The sequence below is a fragment of the Zingiber officinale genome, chromosome 3A, assembly GCF_018446385.1.
Source record: "Zingiber officinale cultivar Zhangliang chromosome 3A, Zo_v1.1, whole genome shotgun sequence".
In the NCBI taxonomy this organism is placed as follows: Eukaryota; Viridiplantae; Streptophyta; class Magnoliopsida; order Zingiberales; family Zingiberaceae; genus Zingiber; species Zingiber officinale.
The window spans coordinates 23,962,403-23,981,207 of NC_055990.1; the positions used below are offsets into that span (position 1 = coordinate 23,962,403).

At 34.7% G+C, this 18,805-nt stretch overlaps 1 protein-coding gene across 1 annotated transcript in view; it reads right to left on the reverse strand.

Moving 5' to 3' along the window:
* Positions 1-358: 358 nt before the first annotated feature.
* LOC122051457 (stress response protein NST1-like) overlaps positions 359-18,805 on the reverse strand; it is a 38,284-nt gene continuing 19,837 nt past the window's right edge. The window contains exons 7-12 of the mRNA XM_042612604.1: positions 2,712-2,779; positions 2,528-2,609; positions 1,529-1,612; positions 1,343-1,420; positions 811-930; positions 359-735 (exon numbers count right to left, since the gene is read on the reverse strand). Coding sequence (XP_042468538.1) covers positions 559-735; positions 811-930; positions 1,343-1,420; positions 1,529-1,612; positions 2,528-2,609; positions 2,712-2,779 — 609 coding nt within the window. The 3' untranslated portion in view covers positions 359-558. The remainder of the gene's footprint in view (positions 736-810; positions 931-1,342; positions 1,421-1,528; positions 1,613-2,527; positions 2,610-2,711; positions 2,780-18,805) is intronic.

Consider the following 18,805-nt stretch of genomic DNA (forward strand, 5'->3'; position numbering starts at 1 on the left):
CAATTATAACAATTACAATGCACCCGATTTAGATGGAAAACATGAGAATAATAAGAACCATATTGAAGAACAGCTGTGTTCTTTTACTAGAGAAAGGACACCCTTTTAATAAAAAAAAAAAAAAAAGCAACATATAATGCCCTTTGGCGATTCAATAAAAAAAAACACCTTTTGACTTTTAATATTTTTTATTTTTAATTACGAGTCACTACCTACAAGCATACGCCATGTAAAGGTATATATATAGGAAGGCAATGCGATAGATCAAACGCCATAAAAAACGAAGCTTGAATTTGTATCAAATCAATAATCAGCATTTGTCTCATTTAAGCTATTAAATAGATATGAAACAAGAACATGGGGCAAAACAACAAATAAATCATGGCTTTCTCAAGAAGTACAGAGCACATCATTAAAAGTTGTTTGGTAGTTGACAGCCTCATTTTTTGTATCCAAAAGTGAACAGAAAAATATCATTATTTTAAGATTCGGTTTTTAAACACGGAGAACAGGAAGGAAAATAATGCTACGTTGGCCAGTGTTTTGGAGCTCTACCAATTATAAAACTCCAAAAAATGGATTCGCTATGGCAGAGTTCAGCTCAGATCCAGCGGTGTTCAGGATAGCCATGTCAACTTTATCACGAGGTAGAAACAAAAACTCACCATCCTGCAGCTTTTCAAATCCGCATAGCCCAAGGAAATCTATGCCCCCATGCAGACTTCCAACTCTATCCTGTTCCATGATGGAGAGGAAACAATTCTCAGTTTCTCCACAGAAATTTTGTAAAATAACATAGTTTATGCTTACTTGAAAAGTAGGATTGTTTAGTCGTATCTTCCGAAACTTCTCTTCATCTGGATTCTTTGCAACATTGCCCACGTAAGCAAGAAGTGTTTGGAAAGATCCTTTAACTCTAGCATCCTCATCCTATGAAATTACATGACAGAAAAATGGGGGAATCATATGGCAACAGATGCCACAAACTGCCAAATTTATGAGCAACTAGAAATAGCCAACTTTTTTTAAAAAGCAAAATAATCAATAGTAGAACATCGTCATCTTCTTTCAATCAACACAATGAGCAAAGTTTCAAGAACTAATCATAGAGAAAGCACATGATAAATTTTGCTGGTAAAATATGAGTATTCAAAGATGAGATATGAAAGAATCAGTAGCCAGGGAGTAAAATTCAAGTGTATTGAACATGCCAATGGGCAAAATATCACAATAATCAAATTTAGCCGAAAGAGGTATTTAATATCATCATTTATTATGTCGAGGTAGTTTGCAAGTGCCAAACTTTTAGGCAAAAGCTACAAATTTGAGACTAAATCAGTACCTTATGATGTTGCTTGAGAGCCCGTAAACAATCTCTCATATATTCAGCCTTAGTAGCAGGTTTGACAGGTAATGAGCTCTGGATAGTACAGAAAAAAAGGCACTGATACATCCAATTCTTGATTACAGTAAATATGACAAACGTATTAATTTGGTTAGATGGTAAAGACAATTTATTTAAACATACCTTCTTGTCCTCTACTTGAGCTGTACTGGGTTTTGCAGTCTCAGGGTTTTCAGGTGGCAATCCAAGTTTCCGTCTCCTTTCTGCCTGCATTTGAAAATCCATACCAGCTTTATGTCATAAAGCTAGTTTTTGATGCCAGTAGAGAAAAGGAATCATGATGTCATACAACAATGTGCTTTCCAACTCATCTACATCCCAATTTCAAATATTGAAGCCCACCTCTTAAATCTAATTATTTGATTGCAATTATTGTCAACAGTAAGGTCAAATTCTTTTATAACAAGAACTTGTAGTTGACAGATATCAACTGTAGTTGACAGGTCAAATTACTTGCTTCTGTTCTGCATGCAATGTTCAGGATTTAACTGAGCCAAGGCCTGATTCAAAATTATAAATGTTGCCACTGGTAGACCTGCGTACCAATATGCATGGAGAGTACACTGGTTACTGAAGAAGCTATACAAATGCAAGCATTAGAGAATGGCCAGTTTCAATCTGTAGTTTGCTGTCTTACTACAAGTTAAAGGCAACCATACGGGATATATTTAAAATGTGTTAGCTCTTTATGAACCAACAATCACTTAAGTTTCATTACCATTGAAAATCACACCACAAAAAATGAAAGAACCAACAACAAAAGAAAAGAAAAAAGAAAGAAACACATTAATCAAACAAAATACATACAAGAGAAATCAGAAATTAATATAACTAGTTGTATTGCTCTAGCGCAAGTATTACTAGCATGTTAAAATCTCACTGGTGATAAATGAAAAGTAATTGATTCATGAAATGTGACGGTTTCAAATATTTCATATTTCATAGAACTAAGATAATAAACTAGGAATCTTAATTCATAATGCAAACAATAGAAGAATCAACTCAATTTTTTAGGACATTAAAACTCCCAAATAGATTATAAATAAATGGCATGATTTACACCCAAAGAAACAAGAAAAAATAAACTAATATCAAGGAAGAATATGATAAGGCTTTGCAGACCTTATCCTCCTCTAATTTCTGACGGATCTTTTCTCTTGCTCTTTTCTCTTCCTCTTTCTCAGCCTTCCGTAATGCCATAATTCTGTAAACGAAAGTTTGGAGTTTACCAGGAAGTGCAGGACATACTGACATTTCTAATGCTTCCATTACAGAAAGACTAGAAAACCAACTTAAATAAATGAACCTTTTCCTTTCATTTTCCTCTTCAATCCGTTTGGCTTCTAAGAGCTCTTTACCAATGCGTATCCTTTCCTGCAGAAAGAACAAATATTAGTGGTTAAGCTGAAACTAACATTTGTAGTTGAATTATATGCACAAAATGCATCTTAATAACTCACTGAAAATAGGAAGTTTCATTAGTAATTAATGTAACTAAATATAGACCAACTGGAGACACAGAGTAAAGCTAATATAACTCAATCTGAATGAGCTAAGTAACACATCAACTTTTTATTTTCAACCAATGGTCAACAATGACTCCAAATTTCACCTAAAGTCCAAGTTAATAATAGTGTGCACCTTGAACTTATCAATCTGTTTCATTGTCACAGTTTGACACTTATGGCTCCAAATTTCAGCTAACAACTAAAAAATCATCCCTATTTTGACATAATGCAAGGTTTTATACTTCTAAAGTTCCATCCCCCAAGCTATCTTTTTTAAATTTCTCCATGTTCAAGATTTGATTTTTCTTGGACATTAATTCGCACATCTCACTCAAATGAAACATTGACCCACTAATTCTTCTAGACCAACCATCAACCCAAAATGCCTAAAACCTAAGTTAAACCCCTTTATTAGCTCACAAAATGTTGAAACCCAAAATTTTCACTCATCTAAGCTTATAAACCCCATTCATTAGATCACAACTTTACAAATGAGACTAAACAAGATGTCACATACAGATGACATCAACCTAGAGATGAGTAGATACTAGAAAAGAGTTTAATCTTATCTCCTTTAGAGTTCATCAAACAAAGTCCATCAAATAACACTAAAAATATGGAATGACAAAGGAAAATGATAATGAAATTATAATGTGTACTCCAATACAAGGTTCAAAATGTTGATTTGTGTTGAAGTTTTGGACTTTCAGTGAAACGATATTGTTTTGGTACTGTACAGGTGTTTTGATGTATGTGCCAATGGAGAATTGGATCGAGGAAAGAGATGAAAAAGAATAACAAAAGACACATCTATATTTTGACTCTCATATAGACTCGTACAATTGTATTGCATAAACAAAAGTTACAAAATAATAAAAATCATCACTTTAAGTTGACGCGGTTTATAGTATGTTAGGGTGTTGAATGTTAGTATGACACTAAACATCACGTTGTGTTGTGCTGAGTAATTTTGAGTTTTGGTAATTTATTAGAACGATTCATTTCGACCGACATGGTATGAGATTTTAAACCATTAGAGCAAAGGTGAAGTCGTCACCTTAGCGGCCCCTACAGGATAGCCCCATACTCTGGAAGGGGGACGAGATTTCAAGCCATGCTCCAACATGAGATGGAGAATGAGACAAAGATTCACTGATATTGTTAAGGGGAATTATTCCTCATTAGGTAGCCCCTCTACGTTTATATATGCATTATGGCAAAAAAGAATATTACAAATCAGTCTTTTACCCTTTGCATATTTGCCAGCCTATACTGCTCCCCCCTCAAGCAAGTTCAAAAACATACTAGAAGCCTAGCTTGTTACAGACATATTCAACCCTCTTTAATTTAGTCAACACTACCAAAAGAGGTGAGGATCTAATTAGACTGAACTTTCCTTTGATGAAATGGCATCAATCTCTTTGTGCTCTCTCGAAATATGAGATATGAAGCTATATGCATCACAGTTTATTTATCAAAGTAAAGCTTCACTAGCTCTAAGGGGCATATTATAAGTCAATTATAAAATGCTTAACCCAAATGAGTTCACATGTTGCTAAGGTCAAAATTGTTTGATTATTACTCTTCCAAGAAATGAGGTTGCCTCCCAAGAGAATGCAATAAATGGATGTAGATTGTCAATTTATAAGAGAGCCTACCCAATTTGCATTGCCAGTGTAAAGATGACTCCAACTATGAAATAAATTACCTTTTCCAAAAGAACTTCAACAACATTTAGGTAATATAGAATCTACATGATTGCTACCCACTGGTCATGACACAAACTCTCTAGAATCTGTAATCAAGTTACCTACTTATTAAATGTCGAGTGTGGTGACTGAGATAAATCAATTTTCCTACCAACCTTCTATACTTCCTCGGATTAGCTAGTGACCTTTGTCCTAGTACTAATTCGACACTAGGGTATATAAGAGAATCTACTAGTTTAGTCCTTAGCATGTGAGCCTCCTCAAGCATATTTAGTACATACTTTGTTGAGAGATATAAATAGCTTCTTTTGAATGAGCAACCTATATACTATACTAAGGAAATACTTAATACAAATTCTTTAGTTTAGAAGGGTTGATGTGGATGATCTTTTAATTTTACAATCCCAATGGATTCATTATCGATGATAATAGTATCATCAACATATAGAATAATAAGAATATGTTTTCCAAACAAACAAAATGAGGTACGGTACTAAGTGATCTTCATTCATTTATAGCAATTCTAGTTATGTCATATTGTAAAAGTGCTAAGCTAAATTTCCTAAATCAAACTCCCTTAAGCTCTAGAAGTTTTAGTCCTTTGACTTCTTTAGCTTATAGATCAGAGAAATCTCCCTTGAGCAACATAACTCTAGAGGTTACTGCATATATACCTCCAAAAGATGAACATGAATGAAAGCATTCTTGATATTAAGCTAATGAAGAAGAGCTTAGTGAAAGGCAATAACTAGGGAGAGGAAGAGCTGAACTGGAGTAACTTTGGCCATTGGAGAGAACATATAGTGGTAATCAACACTATAAACCTTGGTGTTCCCCTTTACCACCAAGTGAACCTTAAGTCAATCGATAGTACCATCAAGTGAAAACTTAACAGAGAAAACTCATCTACAAGCGACGGTGGACTTCCCTAAAGGAAGAGGACTAGCTCCCATGTGTTATTAAAGTGGGGAGCATCTATTTCATCGATTATAATCTATCACCTTGGATCTGCCTCAAACAATTCACGGAACCAATTGTGTGTGTATGGAGCACACAAAGGCAGACTATTTTGGTGATGTAGATACATAAAATAGAAAATGAGCACCTTTGCAGAAGATGATAGGAATGTTGAAATCAAAAGGAGGATCTTGGCCACCATTAATGACTACAAAATGGGAATCTTAAGGAGAAACAGGAGTGTCTTTGAGATGTGATTGTTGATTGTGCACCTGCAAGGGGTGTTTCAGATGGAGAATCAACAACAAATGGACAAGTAGTGGGGAACACAGGAGGGCAAAGGTGGGGTAGGAAAAGTAAGAAGTTCTAGTGCTGTCTCAAATGAAGAATGTGTAGAGGAAAAGTAGATTCGAAAAAGATCACATCTGGAGGGATAAAGACTTGGTGTGTCTCAAGAGAATAACAGGAACCATTTTGACGACAATCATTACTTAAAATAATTCACTTGTGGTAAAGGAGTATATATAGCTTCTTATAGAAATAGAATAGTGAAGGGAATTTGCCAATGAAGAGAAAAGATGCATCCCTTTAATGAGATAACATATACTTATTGGTGGAATTATGCCCTAAATGATCGAGCTCGACCATGGATTTTGAATTGTTAGGCAAAAGTTCAATCTATGATATATGCTTAAAATTTTGCAGAGGCAGGATAGGCATTAAGTTCGCGGAGCTAGTGACTTGACTCACATGATGACTTCGCATGGCCAAGATGACATGCTTAATGGCTTGGAGGTCTAATGGATTTTAAAGAAGCATTTGAGGGATCGCAGGACGAGAAGCATTGAGTAGTGTTGGAGAAGCTCGTGGTACTTAACAAGGCGTGACCAAATTGCTTGGCTTGATGGCTTAAGGTCCATTGAAGATCAAAGAATGATGAAATAGGACATTTGAGAGATTGCAAAACGAGGAGCATCGAGGTGGCAGCGTTAACGATAGCCAAAAGGAGATGAACTACATAGATAAAGAATGAGAAATGGACCAAGACGAGAGCTCAGTACATCCAAGGGACTTAAGACCTAACGAGAAACAACGTTGCTGGCAAAGTGTAAAATAAAGTTTGTATGAGTTAAGCGACTTGTACTTTAGGTTTAGGATAGCTCTAGACTTAGATGAGACTTGATCATTAATTGATCGTAGTGAGGTTCTGAATTTCTGATTGACTAAAGAGTTAGGCTTGATGACTCGCACATAAAATGTTTATAATCGAAACTAAGTGGACTGGGCAATAGATTGAACATTTTGAGTTAGCGTGAATGGAAGACAATTAATTAATCCTTTGACAAACTTAGAAAGAAAAGCATTAAAAGACAATCAACTGAAGTTGGCATCAATCAACTCAAGTAGTTGATGCCAAGGAGAACGATCTACTTGTGTGGAACTGAGTCGACTAAGAGACTCATTGGTAGACTAAGGCTAAGGTAATCACAAAATTAATCAACTGAAATGGTATTCAGTCAACAAATCAACAATAGAATAAAAAAGGAAAGGACGAAGACAACTTGAAGGCAATATAAGGAGAACCAAGGAGAGCCCTTAAAGGCTAGTAAATTTGAGCAAATATTGTGATACTATTAAGCTTCTTTGTATTGCTTTATTTCTTATTTTATGAAAGGTAAATATGCATTAATCACCAAAAAGAATGCACAATAGCCACAAGGCAACTTATCATGTCTAACAAATTTTCAAATTTGAGAAAATGTCCAATGTTGTATTCATGTATCTATATTTTATTATGTGTTGCTCTACATTAACCCTTTCCCCCTCGAACAAGCTGAAATTTCTAGCTTGCCATACAAGATGAATCAGGGCTGACATTGCTAGGTGGCAAGCTTTAACCAAAGCATGAGTCCCTCAGTAGTCTCATGGTGTTGCATCTGAAATCATCCTCTAACTCTCATCCAAATAGCAGCAACCACTAGACATTTGAAGAAGAGATGTTCGTGTGTTTCCTACTGACCCACATAATGTACACGTCTTTTCTGGCAAATGAGAGAATTTGTCTCTAGTGAGAAGCCTCCCATGGGCAAGCATCCATATTGTAAATGCATAGCTCAGCAGTAAGTATGGCTTCAACACTGTAGTCACCTAAGCCTTCCTCGGGCTGGGCTGTCTGAAGAAGTCATAAGCTTTGGCTGCTCCTCCAGTGTCATCGGAAACCATCTAGCTAAACATTGGATCTCTGATGGAGAGGCGACAGACACCAGGATTTCATCTCTGATCTGCATCAACTTCTTTGAGTGGAGTTTGTGTTTTTGGCTTGCCATGTCTACTTGTGCCAAGTAGGTGTGATGTATCCATCTGATCCAGAGCATATCCTACTTATCCTAGATGCGCGAAAGAACCTTGGATAGCAATGCCTAGTTCCAACCTTTGAAGTCCCTCAATCCACATCCACCTTCCTCCTTAGGCTTGCATATCTTAGCTCAATAAATGGGTGGGTGTTTTGATGTCCACATAAAGTTGTGGCAAACAGCATAAATCCTGTCTATAACAGCAAATGGCAGGGAAGGGCAGCTAGCCAGAAGCATTCCACACCTTGGAGGACTGAGGATATGAACTGCAGCTTCCTTGCATAGGAGATGTACTTAGGCCATAAGTTGATCCTTTGAATGAAAGAATCAACTAAAGCATTGTAGTTACATACTCTGAGCTTCTCAATGGCTAGTGGAATGTCCAAATACCAGAATGGGAAATGGCCCTCTTGAAAATTAGTTAGGTGAAGGTTGCCCCTGGTCTACTCATTAATCCTTGTCATGTAGATGCTTGATTTTATACAATTGGTTTGGAGCCCAACCATGCTTGCAAATTGATCCAGGTAGGAAATCAATCCCCTCACTAATGGCAAGTTTTTGACTTGTTTTTCTTATTTTCTCATAAGACTTGTAAGAGGTTTCTTCACCTCCAAAAGGCATCTGAGAAAGAAAAAGCATATGGTGATTCAAGAGTAACTCATTGAAGAGCAAGAGCATAGGCAATTGAGTAGGAAAAAGGTCTCGAACCATATTATATCAATATTGTTAGCAGTGATCTTGCTTGTATTTATCTTTATTGTGTTAATTGTATTTGATTAACGAAGGAGAATCTTAGTGCAATGGTAAAGTTATTGTCGAATGACCTTGTGGTCACAGGTTCGAATCGTGGAAACAACCTCTTGCAATACAGGATAAGGCTACATACCATAAACTCAATATGGTCTGACCTTCTTGAGGCTCCGCATTGGTAGAAGTTTCATGCACTGGGTTGCCATCGCATCTCACAATCTAACAGTAATGAAAATAGCATCACCCAAGTAAGAAAGGGAGCGGGTTAAGCACTATTCACTCCCCCTTCCCTCTAGTCATTTGGCTATCGCACCTCACAATTGTACCAGAAGTGAAAAAAAACACCTAAGAAAGAAAGGGATATTAGTACCCTAAATGATTGAGGTAGAGAGCATTTGTACCCTAAGTGGTGGGGACCACAATCTTGATGTTCGGTCAAATGAATTTAAGTTAGGCCTTGTGTTTGATATGTGCGTCTAAGTGTGCAGGTACTTAGGAGAATACACAAGACTACCCAATGACTCAGGGTTCAGTGGAGTACGGTAAAGGGTAGTATGGGACACTCGAGGGACTGAAACGACAAGGAGTATCAAAGACAATCCAACTTGAAGCAAAAGACGCAATCAAACAAGAAGGGAGCCGACGGGATCAGTATATCATATCTAAGGGGCAAGAAGCTTGACAGAAGAGTACACCGGTAGAACAAGGACGCACGAGAAGTGAGTCAAAAGCTCAGTGCATCTGAGGGACGAGAAGCCAAAAGGAAAACTACTCAATATAAGTTGTGATGAACCGAGTTTAGTGATTGTAATTGGGATGAAGAGTAGACTCAACGTAGACGAACTCAATTGTATTCAAGTAATCAACCTAAGTCATGAGTTTCGGACGACCGAAAACATGGTTCCGATAGATTTTGAAACTTCCAGTTGATCGAAAAACACGTCCAATTGATTGGAATTTTCGGTGGACCGAAAAATATAAGTCGACTGATGCATAGTAAACTTCTCTTATCTGTTTGAACAGGTTCTTTGTGAAGATCAAGCGACTGGAAAAGGCATACGATTGATCGAAAAGCCACGTGGAATATGATCCAACTTGGAGACTTAATTTGATCGAGAATAAAGTGACCAGTAAGAGATCTGATCAATCGAAAAGCTACCACATCGGCAAAAGTGATAGAGATGACTTCGTGGGTGAGGCCAGGAAGTTGATTTAGTAGTTTCCGATCGACTGGATAAGATTTTTTGATCGACCGAATGTGCCACGTCAACTCAGAGATGAGCTCGAGATGGAGGCTATAAAATGAGGACCAGAGGCTCAAGATCAAAATACAACATAGAACCAAGCTCCAAATTTTTGCCTCCTCAATTACTGTAGTACTCCCTTAATCCTTTTATAATACTTAGTTATATAAGAGGTTTCTCCATTTCCGACCCTTTACCAAAGAGGAGAAAATTAGTAGATGACACTCAATGCATTGGCCTTGGACATTGCAACCTGGAGGTTATGAACCAAGTAAATCTCGGTGTTATCTTGGTAGTGCGATGCTTTATTTATGTTTGTTTTCTCTAGTATGTGTGTATGTCCTTGCTAAGTAATCAGCAAGAGAAAGAAAAATGATTTTATTGCAAGTTCACTACTCACCCTTTTCCCCTCTAGCAATCCCAACTCTAGCTTCCGCATATCATCACCATCTCACTTCAACAAGGGAGGCATACATGTGTAGGAGTAAAGTACATGCAATCTCAAACAAGGTTTGAAATTTTGAGTCAGGTCGAAATTTCAAACTTTGACTAACAATATAGTTTTGATATCATGTAATGTACTACCAATATGCTTTCGAGACATTGTAATTATGACCATTTAAGTAAATTGATAGTGTTGATTGGTTCAACAATAATTGATTAGATTTTATAATTTAATTAATACAATCAATTATATTAAGGTAATCTATTTTATGGATTAACTGAATGATCAATAAAGCCTTATTTTGACTAAGCCAATTATTTAGTTTAACCAAATCAAATCTAATTTTGTTTGAGTATAGTAACAATAGATATTTCATAATCAAATTTATAATCAAACAAAAATTGATTTAATACATAATTTATAATCAAATTAAATCTAATCTAATACATAATTAAATTTATATTAGTTAATACGTAAATGATTTAATACTTAATTAAATCTAATTATAAAAATAATTGTAACTATATTAGACAGTTTATATGAGACAAAAAATTTGCAAATAACAAATAAGACAGATTATATAATGATTTAATTATATAAAAAAATAATTTAGAAACATATAAAGGTATAAATTATATAAGTAATTCATAACTAAATAAATTAGTAACTTGTGATTAAATTAATTGTTATAAATATTAATTTAAATTAATTGGTACATAAATCAAATCTGTTTATAAATTTAATTTTAAAGATATATTTAATATAAATTACGTATAAGATATAATTATCTAAAGATATAATTTATGTAAGATGAACTTTATATTAATAGATAAATTAATTTCAATTAGTTATTAAATTAATCTATGTGTATAAGTTTTATTATATAAGCTATAATTATGACTTAATTTACATAAGTTATATATAAGAAATAATTATATTGTTATAATTTAATAGAACATATATGTTATAATTATATGAGAATGAGATATAATTATACAACATATCATGTATTTATGTTATATAACACATGATTCATGTAATTTATATTATATAATATATAATATATAATTTATACATCATATATCTTGTATAAGAAATAGTTTATGTTACATTAATAACATTTTAGAGATCCCAAACTCCCTTTTTGTCCTCATTGCACAAAATCAAGACAAACCTAGTGGCATAAGGCTTGGCTTCCCTCACTCCCTCTAAGCATCGAAGCAAAATTTTTCATCACCTCATGTCCACTTTGATCCCACCTACTTTCTTTGTTGAGTAGATATCTGTTTTGGCTTATGTTGCATCCTCATTTGTTGCTTGATTGCTTATTGGAATGCCTCTGATACATCAATTTTTAGCCTCACCTACGTCCCCTTCTGCTCCCTATGTCATCCCTGTGTTTGACAACAAGAATCGGAGGATCATGGGATTGAATCTTATCAATTACTCCTATCTCCAACTGTGTTGGCACAAGATGGCATAGTTATCATATGATACCTTCACGAAATCTAGAACATTATAATGACATGGAAGGCACAAAGTATATTATTTGTGATGCCTAGTCTCATGTGCCAAAGTTTATTTGGTACAATCGTATCATCTGGCATGGCACGAGAAATCAAAAGCTTAAGATAGAGCTAACTTGTCTTGGACCAAAACATTCAAATGAACTAAAGCAAAGTGCAAAAACACATTTATGACCACTGCTATAGAAAGGAACCATAGTGTATTTGCCTAACTATAATTCACATTCAAGAACTTAAATGTTAAATACTAAATTTTATCTATAATTTTTCACATCTTAAAAAAAAATCTAAAATTTTAAAACAATAAAATAAATCAGACCACCATCAAAATAGAATCTGGGCATCAAATTGAAGTCAAATTGGGTTTAGATAAAACTCATCAAATAAGAATGGTGATTAGGATTATGTGAATTTAAATTGGAGTAGATTTGGATTTGTTTTGGCTAATTTATGGCCAACTAAATTAGTCGAATTAGAAGGAATTAGAGAATTTTTAAAGAGTTAGAGATAATAGTTTAACTTGCATATTTTCCCTCTTGCATTCTTTCCCCCACCTGGACTCTTCACTCAAACGTCGCCTCTCCTCGCCTCTTCCACACCGACCTCCCCACTCGACATTGCATTCTTCTCCCTCTTTCTTACTCCTCTTCTCCACCATGCGAAGCCAATCATCACATAGTTTCCTCAACACTGACCACTATGGGATTTCTCTCCTTCCTCTTTCTCTTCTTCCATCGTCGATTCCTCCCCTACTGACTGTCGACACTGAATATCTTCCGCTAACCATCCCTCCTCTTCTTCCCAATTTTTATTTTTCTCTCCTCTCAGTTTTCCTATGTCTCAACAACACCACCAATCACCATTGAGCTAAGGGAGAGGGCCATCAGCCCTCCTATCTCCCTCTCTCATTGTTTCTCTTTCTTGTCACAGCGACAAGCCAAGAGGACTATTGACCTTCATTGTTTTATGAGTCTCATGGTATCCTTCAACAAGATGGTTATTCATACGTCAGTAACATAAAGGTAAAATTTTGATGAATAATTATATGGTTGATATTGAAAAATGATTGATTACAATATGTCAATTAGGTTCGATTGGCATTGCATTTCATATCGATGAAACATACATCTTGTTTTGTCAATTGAGGGAAAAGGTAAATATTTTATTTTATTATATTCATATTTTATATTGAAATGCCTAATTTAGAATGAAAAATAAATAATTGTTCGATAGCAATATGAATCTCCTTTAAGATTGTATGGTTGATATTGGAAAATGATCGATTACAATATGTCAATTAGGTTCGATTGGCTTAGCATTTCATATTGATGAAACATGCATCTTGTTTTGTCGATTGAGGGAGAAGGTAAATATTTTATTTTATATATTTATACTTTATATTGGAATGCCTAGTTAGAATGAAAAATAAATTATTGTTCAATAGTAGTATAAATCTCCTTTAAGAATCGAGATTATATCGAGGTAGGGATGTTAGTATTAGCCCTAGTACCAATTATGAGATGATTGTAAAGAGCTCATTTTGTATCATATATCATTATTAATAAAAGGCAAAGTTGATTATTATATTTATTTCAGTTCAGTGCCGATTGAATAAATATAATAATGTCTTTGGATAGTAGGTTCTTATCTACAGTATATCAATTAGTTGAATTGATAGTGAGATATTGTAGAGAACACTACTCTTAATTATTCCTAGTCGAGCATTAATATACAAAGACAATATTAATGCGTTGAGACTAGCATGTAGGTCAACGGATGACTTAATCTCACAAGTCATGAATATGAGATATCAGGTTGACACATGGATATATATTAGAGAATATATACTGAATGACCCGCCATGAGAATATTTTATGAATCGTTATATGAGTGTCATTAACATTCTCATGTGACTATTGGTATGAATAGTCCTTAGACCTGAAGTCACTACGGTTCCCTACATAAGGAGTTGTATACTTTGGTATCGTCAAACATCACCTGTAACAGGATGGACTATAAAGTCGATCACTGGGTATGCAATGAATTATACGGAGGGATGTGAGTGATGTAGATGAGATCTATCCCTTCCATATGACGAAAACGATATCTGTGGGCCCCTTGATTAGTAGGACACAAGAAAGCATGATCATGCGCAAATGAGTCAATATGAGATATTAAGTTTATTTGATTGAGTGTGTCTACTTAGAGATCAAGAAACACAAAGGTTGATAAGAGAATGACACGATCTATGCCTCATTGATCAATCTAGATATCAAGGATAGAGGGACCAAGTCATACAAGATAATAGCCACGGACAGGTTAGGTTGGATCTCGACTTTCTCGTCACTTGGGTAGCAAGGATGTCTTGCTAGATGTCACTCATTGCTTATGTATCTAAATGTTGATTTGGATATATTGCCGACGTTACAAGAACCTATAAGGTCACACACAAAGAACAAGTTGATATGGAGATGGATTCATGTGATGAATCATTAGATTAAGTGTAATCTTAATTGGACTCATTGAGTTAGACTCAAATAGATCCAATTGTTGGATTGAATTCGATTCAAACTAGATTCGTTGAATTCGAATTGCATGAGAATCAATGGATTACACTTATTGGGTGAACTTGAGTTCACCAAGGAAGTTGAATGGTCAAAATTGAACCATTGGATTGAATGGTCAATTTTGAGCCATTGGATTAAAAGATGAAAGGGCAAAACTCTTGGTATTCATGGGATGGATATATATATCATTTTGGATGATATTTTTGGGCAGATGAAAAGGTGAAAAGCCTTTAGCATTCTTCTTCTTCCTTCTTCCCTCTCTTGGCCGAAACTCCTATTGAGGTTGCTAGCACAACCTTAGGTGTTTTCTTCTCCATCTTGTTTTGTTTGTGAGACAAACAAAGACCAGGCTTGTTCGTGTGAATATCATAGAGACGCGGACGTGTGATCGTGCTGAGATCTGAGCTGTCGGGAAATCGTGTGCACGCATCAAGGGTATAATCCTATCATGTAACTTAGTATAGATTGGTTTTAGCAATATTTCTTCCCTTCGCATGGATCTGTTGGATAGAGGATCTAGTTAATTTCCGCTGCACTTTCGCGTGTTTAGCGCGCTAGATCCCAACAAGGGGATCTTGATTTTATCTATTGACTTCAAATTTTAGTTAATTTTTAGATTTTTTTCATTATTATTATTAGAGATTCATTTTGAGTTTGAATAATTTTCATATTGTATTTGTAGATTAACATTCGAGTAAAGCATGTCGTGTTACAAACACTAAAAGAGCTTTTTGTTGTACATAAAGGTGGCTAAATCTATCCTTTGGCTTATATATAAATTTCCTTGTGCATAAATAAATAGATAAAATGCATTATATATGCTTCTATAAAAGGGGATTACACCAATACATAAAATAGCAAAATTGAGTTTTAAAATGGAGTAAACTATTGGGAGTCAAATAATTAGTATTCTTTCATGTTAACATGTGGGGGGTCTCATACGGGGATTAAAGGTTGTTTTAAAAATTAAAATGGATGTTCTAAATTCCTTGTAGCTATCAAAAGATCTTCTTTAGCTTTCATGATACTTGATGACTTTGACGTTGATACTTATACCTTTATATAGTATACCTTGAATCTGGAGACCATATGCTAATATATAGTAAGTTGTTATAACTTACAATAAGAAGTTGATTTAGGTTAGTTGTTTAGGCTAACAGATAAGGTGTAAACCTAGAATAGAATAATTGTTGTATAAAGATTAAAATAAATTTTAAATGGACCTAGCCTAATACTAGCCACCCACATGTGATTGTACTAGTGATAAGTCGCCTGCGGTCAATATTCATTTGCGCGAGGGCACTATATTTTTGTATATAATCAGTGTACGGTTTAAAATTTTGAGTCATGTCAGAATTTCGATTTATGACCGGAATACGTGCCAATATGCATATTTGTTAAAATATAAAATATATTAATTAAAAAATATTATTATAATCTTTGATTGTTATAAATACTTATTATTGGTTAAATTAATATTTGTAAAACTAGAATTGAGTAAAAATTAATTTAGAATTAACTAAAATCTAGACATAATGATTAGGATCTAGGTTTAAATTAAATTCACATTTAGTTTATTTTAATTCGTTTGAGGAAATTTTTTCTTATGTATTTAAGGAAAAAAGGAAAAAGGAAAAAAATTAAAAAATCATGTGTTTAAGGATGAAAGAAATTAAAAATAATAATAAAATATGAGGAAAAAGGAAAAAGAATTATTTATTAGAAAAATAAACAAACTAATGGTTAAAAAAATGCCTAAAAAAGTTAATTATTAAAGACAAAAATTTTAATTGAAAAAAAAAAACTTGGCCTCGCACAAGGCCTTCGAGCAGCTAGTGTCGGCGTTGTGCTAATAGGTGGGCGAAATGAGATGTTTGTACGTGCCGCCCAATGTAGCATGAGATTTTAAACCATGAACCAGTAAGGGTTTTATCTCATATGTTAGATGATATTATTATACTCTAAGGATACTAACTCTCATGGTTCACTGCTTAGTGGATTTATTGGTATGGATTCACCAAAAATGAACTATTTCTTTTGATAATCCAGGTATCCAGTTCTTCTCTTCAAATAAACTAATCCTGAAGGTGACCAGCCTGGCCTACCCAACCCCACGAAAATTTACCATCGGCTACCATAGTAAATTCAGGAAGCACAAATAGGTCTTGATAGACGACCCAATATCACGAGTGGTTCGAACACGGTATTAAATTATTGGTGATTAATATATAGTTGGTGACTAAATTATGATAATTAACATTGTATTAAATTTAAAAAATGATAAGTTAGAGTAACAATGGACTCTAAATGTTGATAAATAATTGAAAGAAAAGAAATAAAAATAATCAATTAAATATATATATATATATATAAAGAAAAAGGAAAATTTTAAGTTGTAATATAAAATTGTAGTTTATCTTATTTTATTGACCTCTTAATTAAGATTAAATTATACAAATATTTCTTTATTGCTCACTAAGCAAATGCAATTTTGCAAGCAAAGTAATCATTTTGAAATTATAATTGGTTTCAACTAAGTACTTAGAGTTGCTCAGATATCTAGATATCTTGATACCAAGTTTGATTTTTATTTTGTTGTATTCTTTTGTTCTGTCCATATGGTTTACACGATACAGTTTCATTATATTTCTAAAAAAAATATAAATTTATAAACATTATTGAATTTTTTGACTATCTAGAGTTAGTAATTGGTTGAGTGGCTATTAGTTCCTTTTTATCACACTGTTGCTAAGTGGGGCACCTCACATAATCACCAAATATTGCACATCCTGATAAGAAAAATTACACCCCAAGGGCGTGGCATTAAAGCTCAAATAAATTTGGGGGTTACTGCTTAAGTTTTGAAAGGGGCAATAACTAAGATAATTGAAAACCCGGAGGAGTGCAGATATAGCTAAAAGTGATGAAAATAACAAAGAGACATCTAATTGGTACAACATATGAGACTCATGTCGAACACCAATAACCTTGTCATCCTCGAAAAAAAAAAGTAAAATTAAAGGTGATACAACAATTCAAGGATTTCATATGTTTATTAATGGACAACAGGTGAATGTTTCTAACCAATGAGTGAGAATAATTGGCTGTTATAACATTAACAAGAGATGTTGGTGATACAAGGTCATAAAAGGATGATATGTTAAGTGTAGGATCCAGGACAACGATGTAGAAGTACAAGAACAAATACCTCCTAGGCAGATTAAGTGACTAAGATAAGAACTAGCAAAAGCCTAGAGCCCATGATGTTGTGATTATTGAAATAACAACAGTTGAATTGGACTGACATATAACATGAGATGAATGATAAAGAGGGATCTTAACTGCCCAAATGGTTCAGCAAAGAATCCTTCACCATCTCACCATTGGGAATTTGGAATATTTTATGTTTTCCGTAAATTAAATCATCCCTCCAAGGTTTAGCCCAAAGAGGTGAGCTGGATATACTATCCAAGACACCTGGGTTGAGTCTGACTACAAATCCAAGTGGACATATTAAGGTCCTACTGTGAACAACAAATTTCTACTAGCCTAAAGGGGTAATGGGATGGTGAATTTGTGTTGCTACTACAGGGTTGTTAAATGCGGCTGTGAATGGCAACAATGATAGTTGTTAACAAGCAACGGCAGGCTAGTGTTCCCAAGATCATGATAATAGACTAGAGGCAACGTTGACGAGAGAGGTGACAATGAATGGCATTGCAATGAAGGGCATCAGCTAAAGCAAGTGGCATTACTACAGCGTCACTGAAAACTCATGGCCATGAGGGCGTGTAGTCGGATACAGGAGAGATTCAACTTGGGAAGCTAAGAATGAAGAATAGGTCTATCTTTCACTGGGAGAAGGCAATAACACTCAGTGCTTGGGACTCACTAAACCCGTCATGCAGTTGACATATACATGAGTGACAAAGCAGAATTGTTATATATTGCACAACTGCGAGAAAGAAGCCACACAAGAGATCACACGGACACTAAGATATGCAAGGACAATCAGCCAAGATATGTGAGGCCTACAGTTGATTGGGAATGACATAAATGACAACAAGGTTATTCCTGAATCAGCTTCCATTACAATAATATTACAGTTTATAGGAAAAAGTTATGCTGGGTGCCCAATTTGAGCGCCCAGCATGCATGGGCAACTCTCACAGCTCGAGGTGCCCAGAACAACTCCGGACGCCCCGAGTGTTTTGGGAGTGAGATTCGCTCATGCATGCTAGGCGCTCAAATTGGGCGCCAGCAGATCTTTATTCCCAGTTTATATATGTATTATGGCAAAAGGAATATTACAAATGAGTCTTTTATCATTTACATTTTTG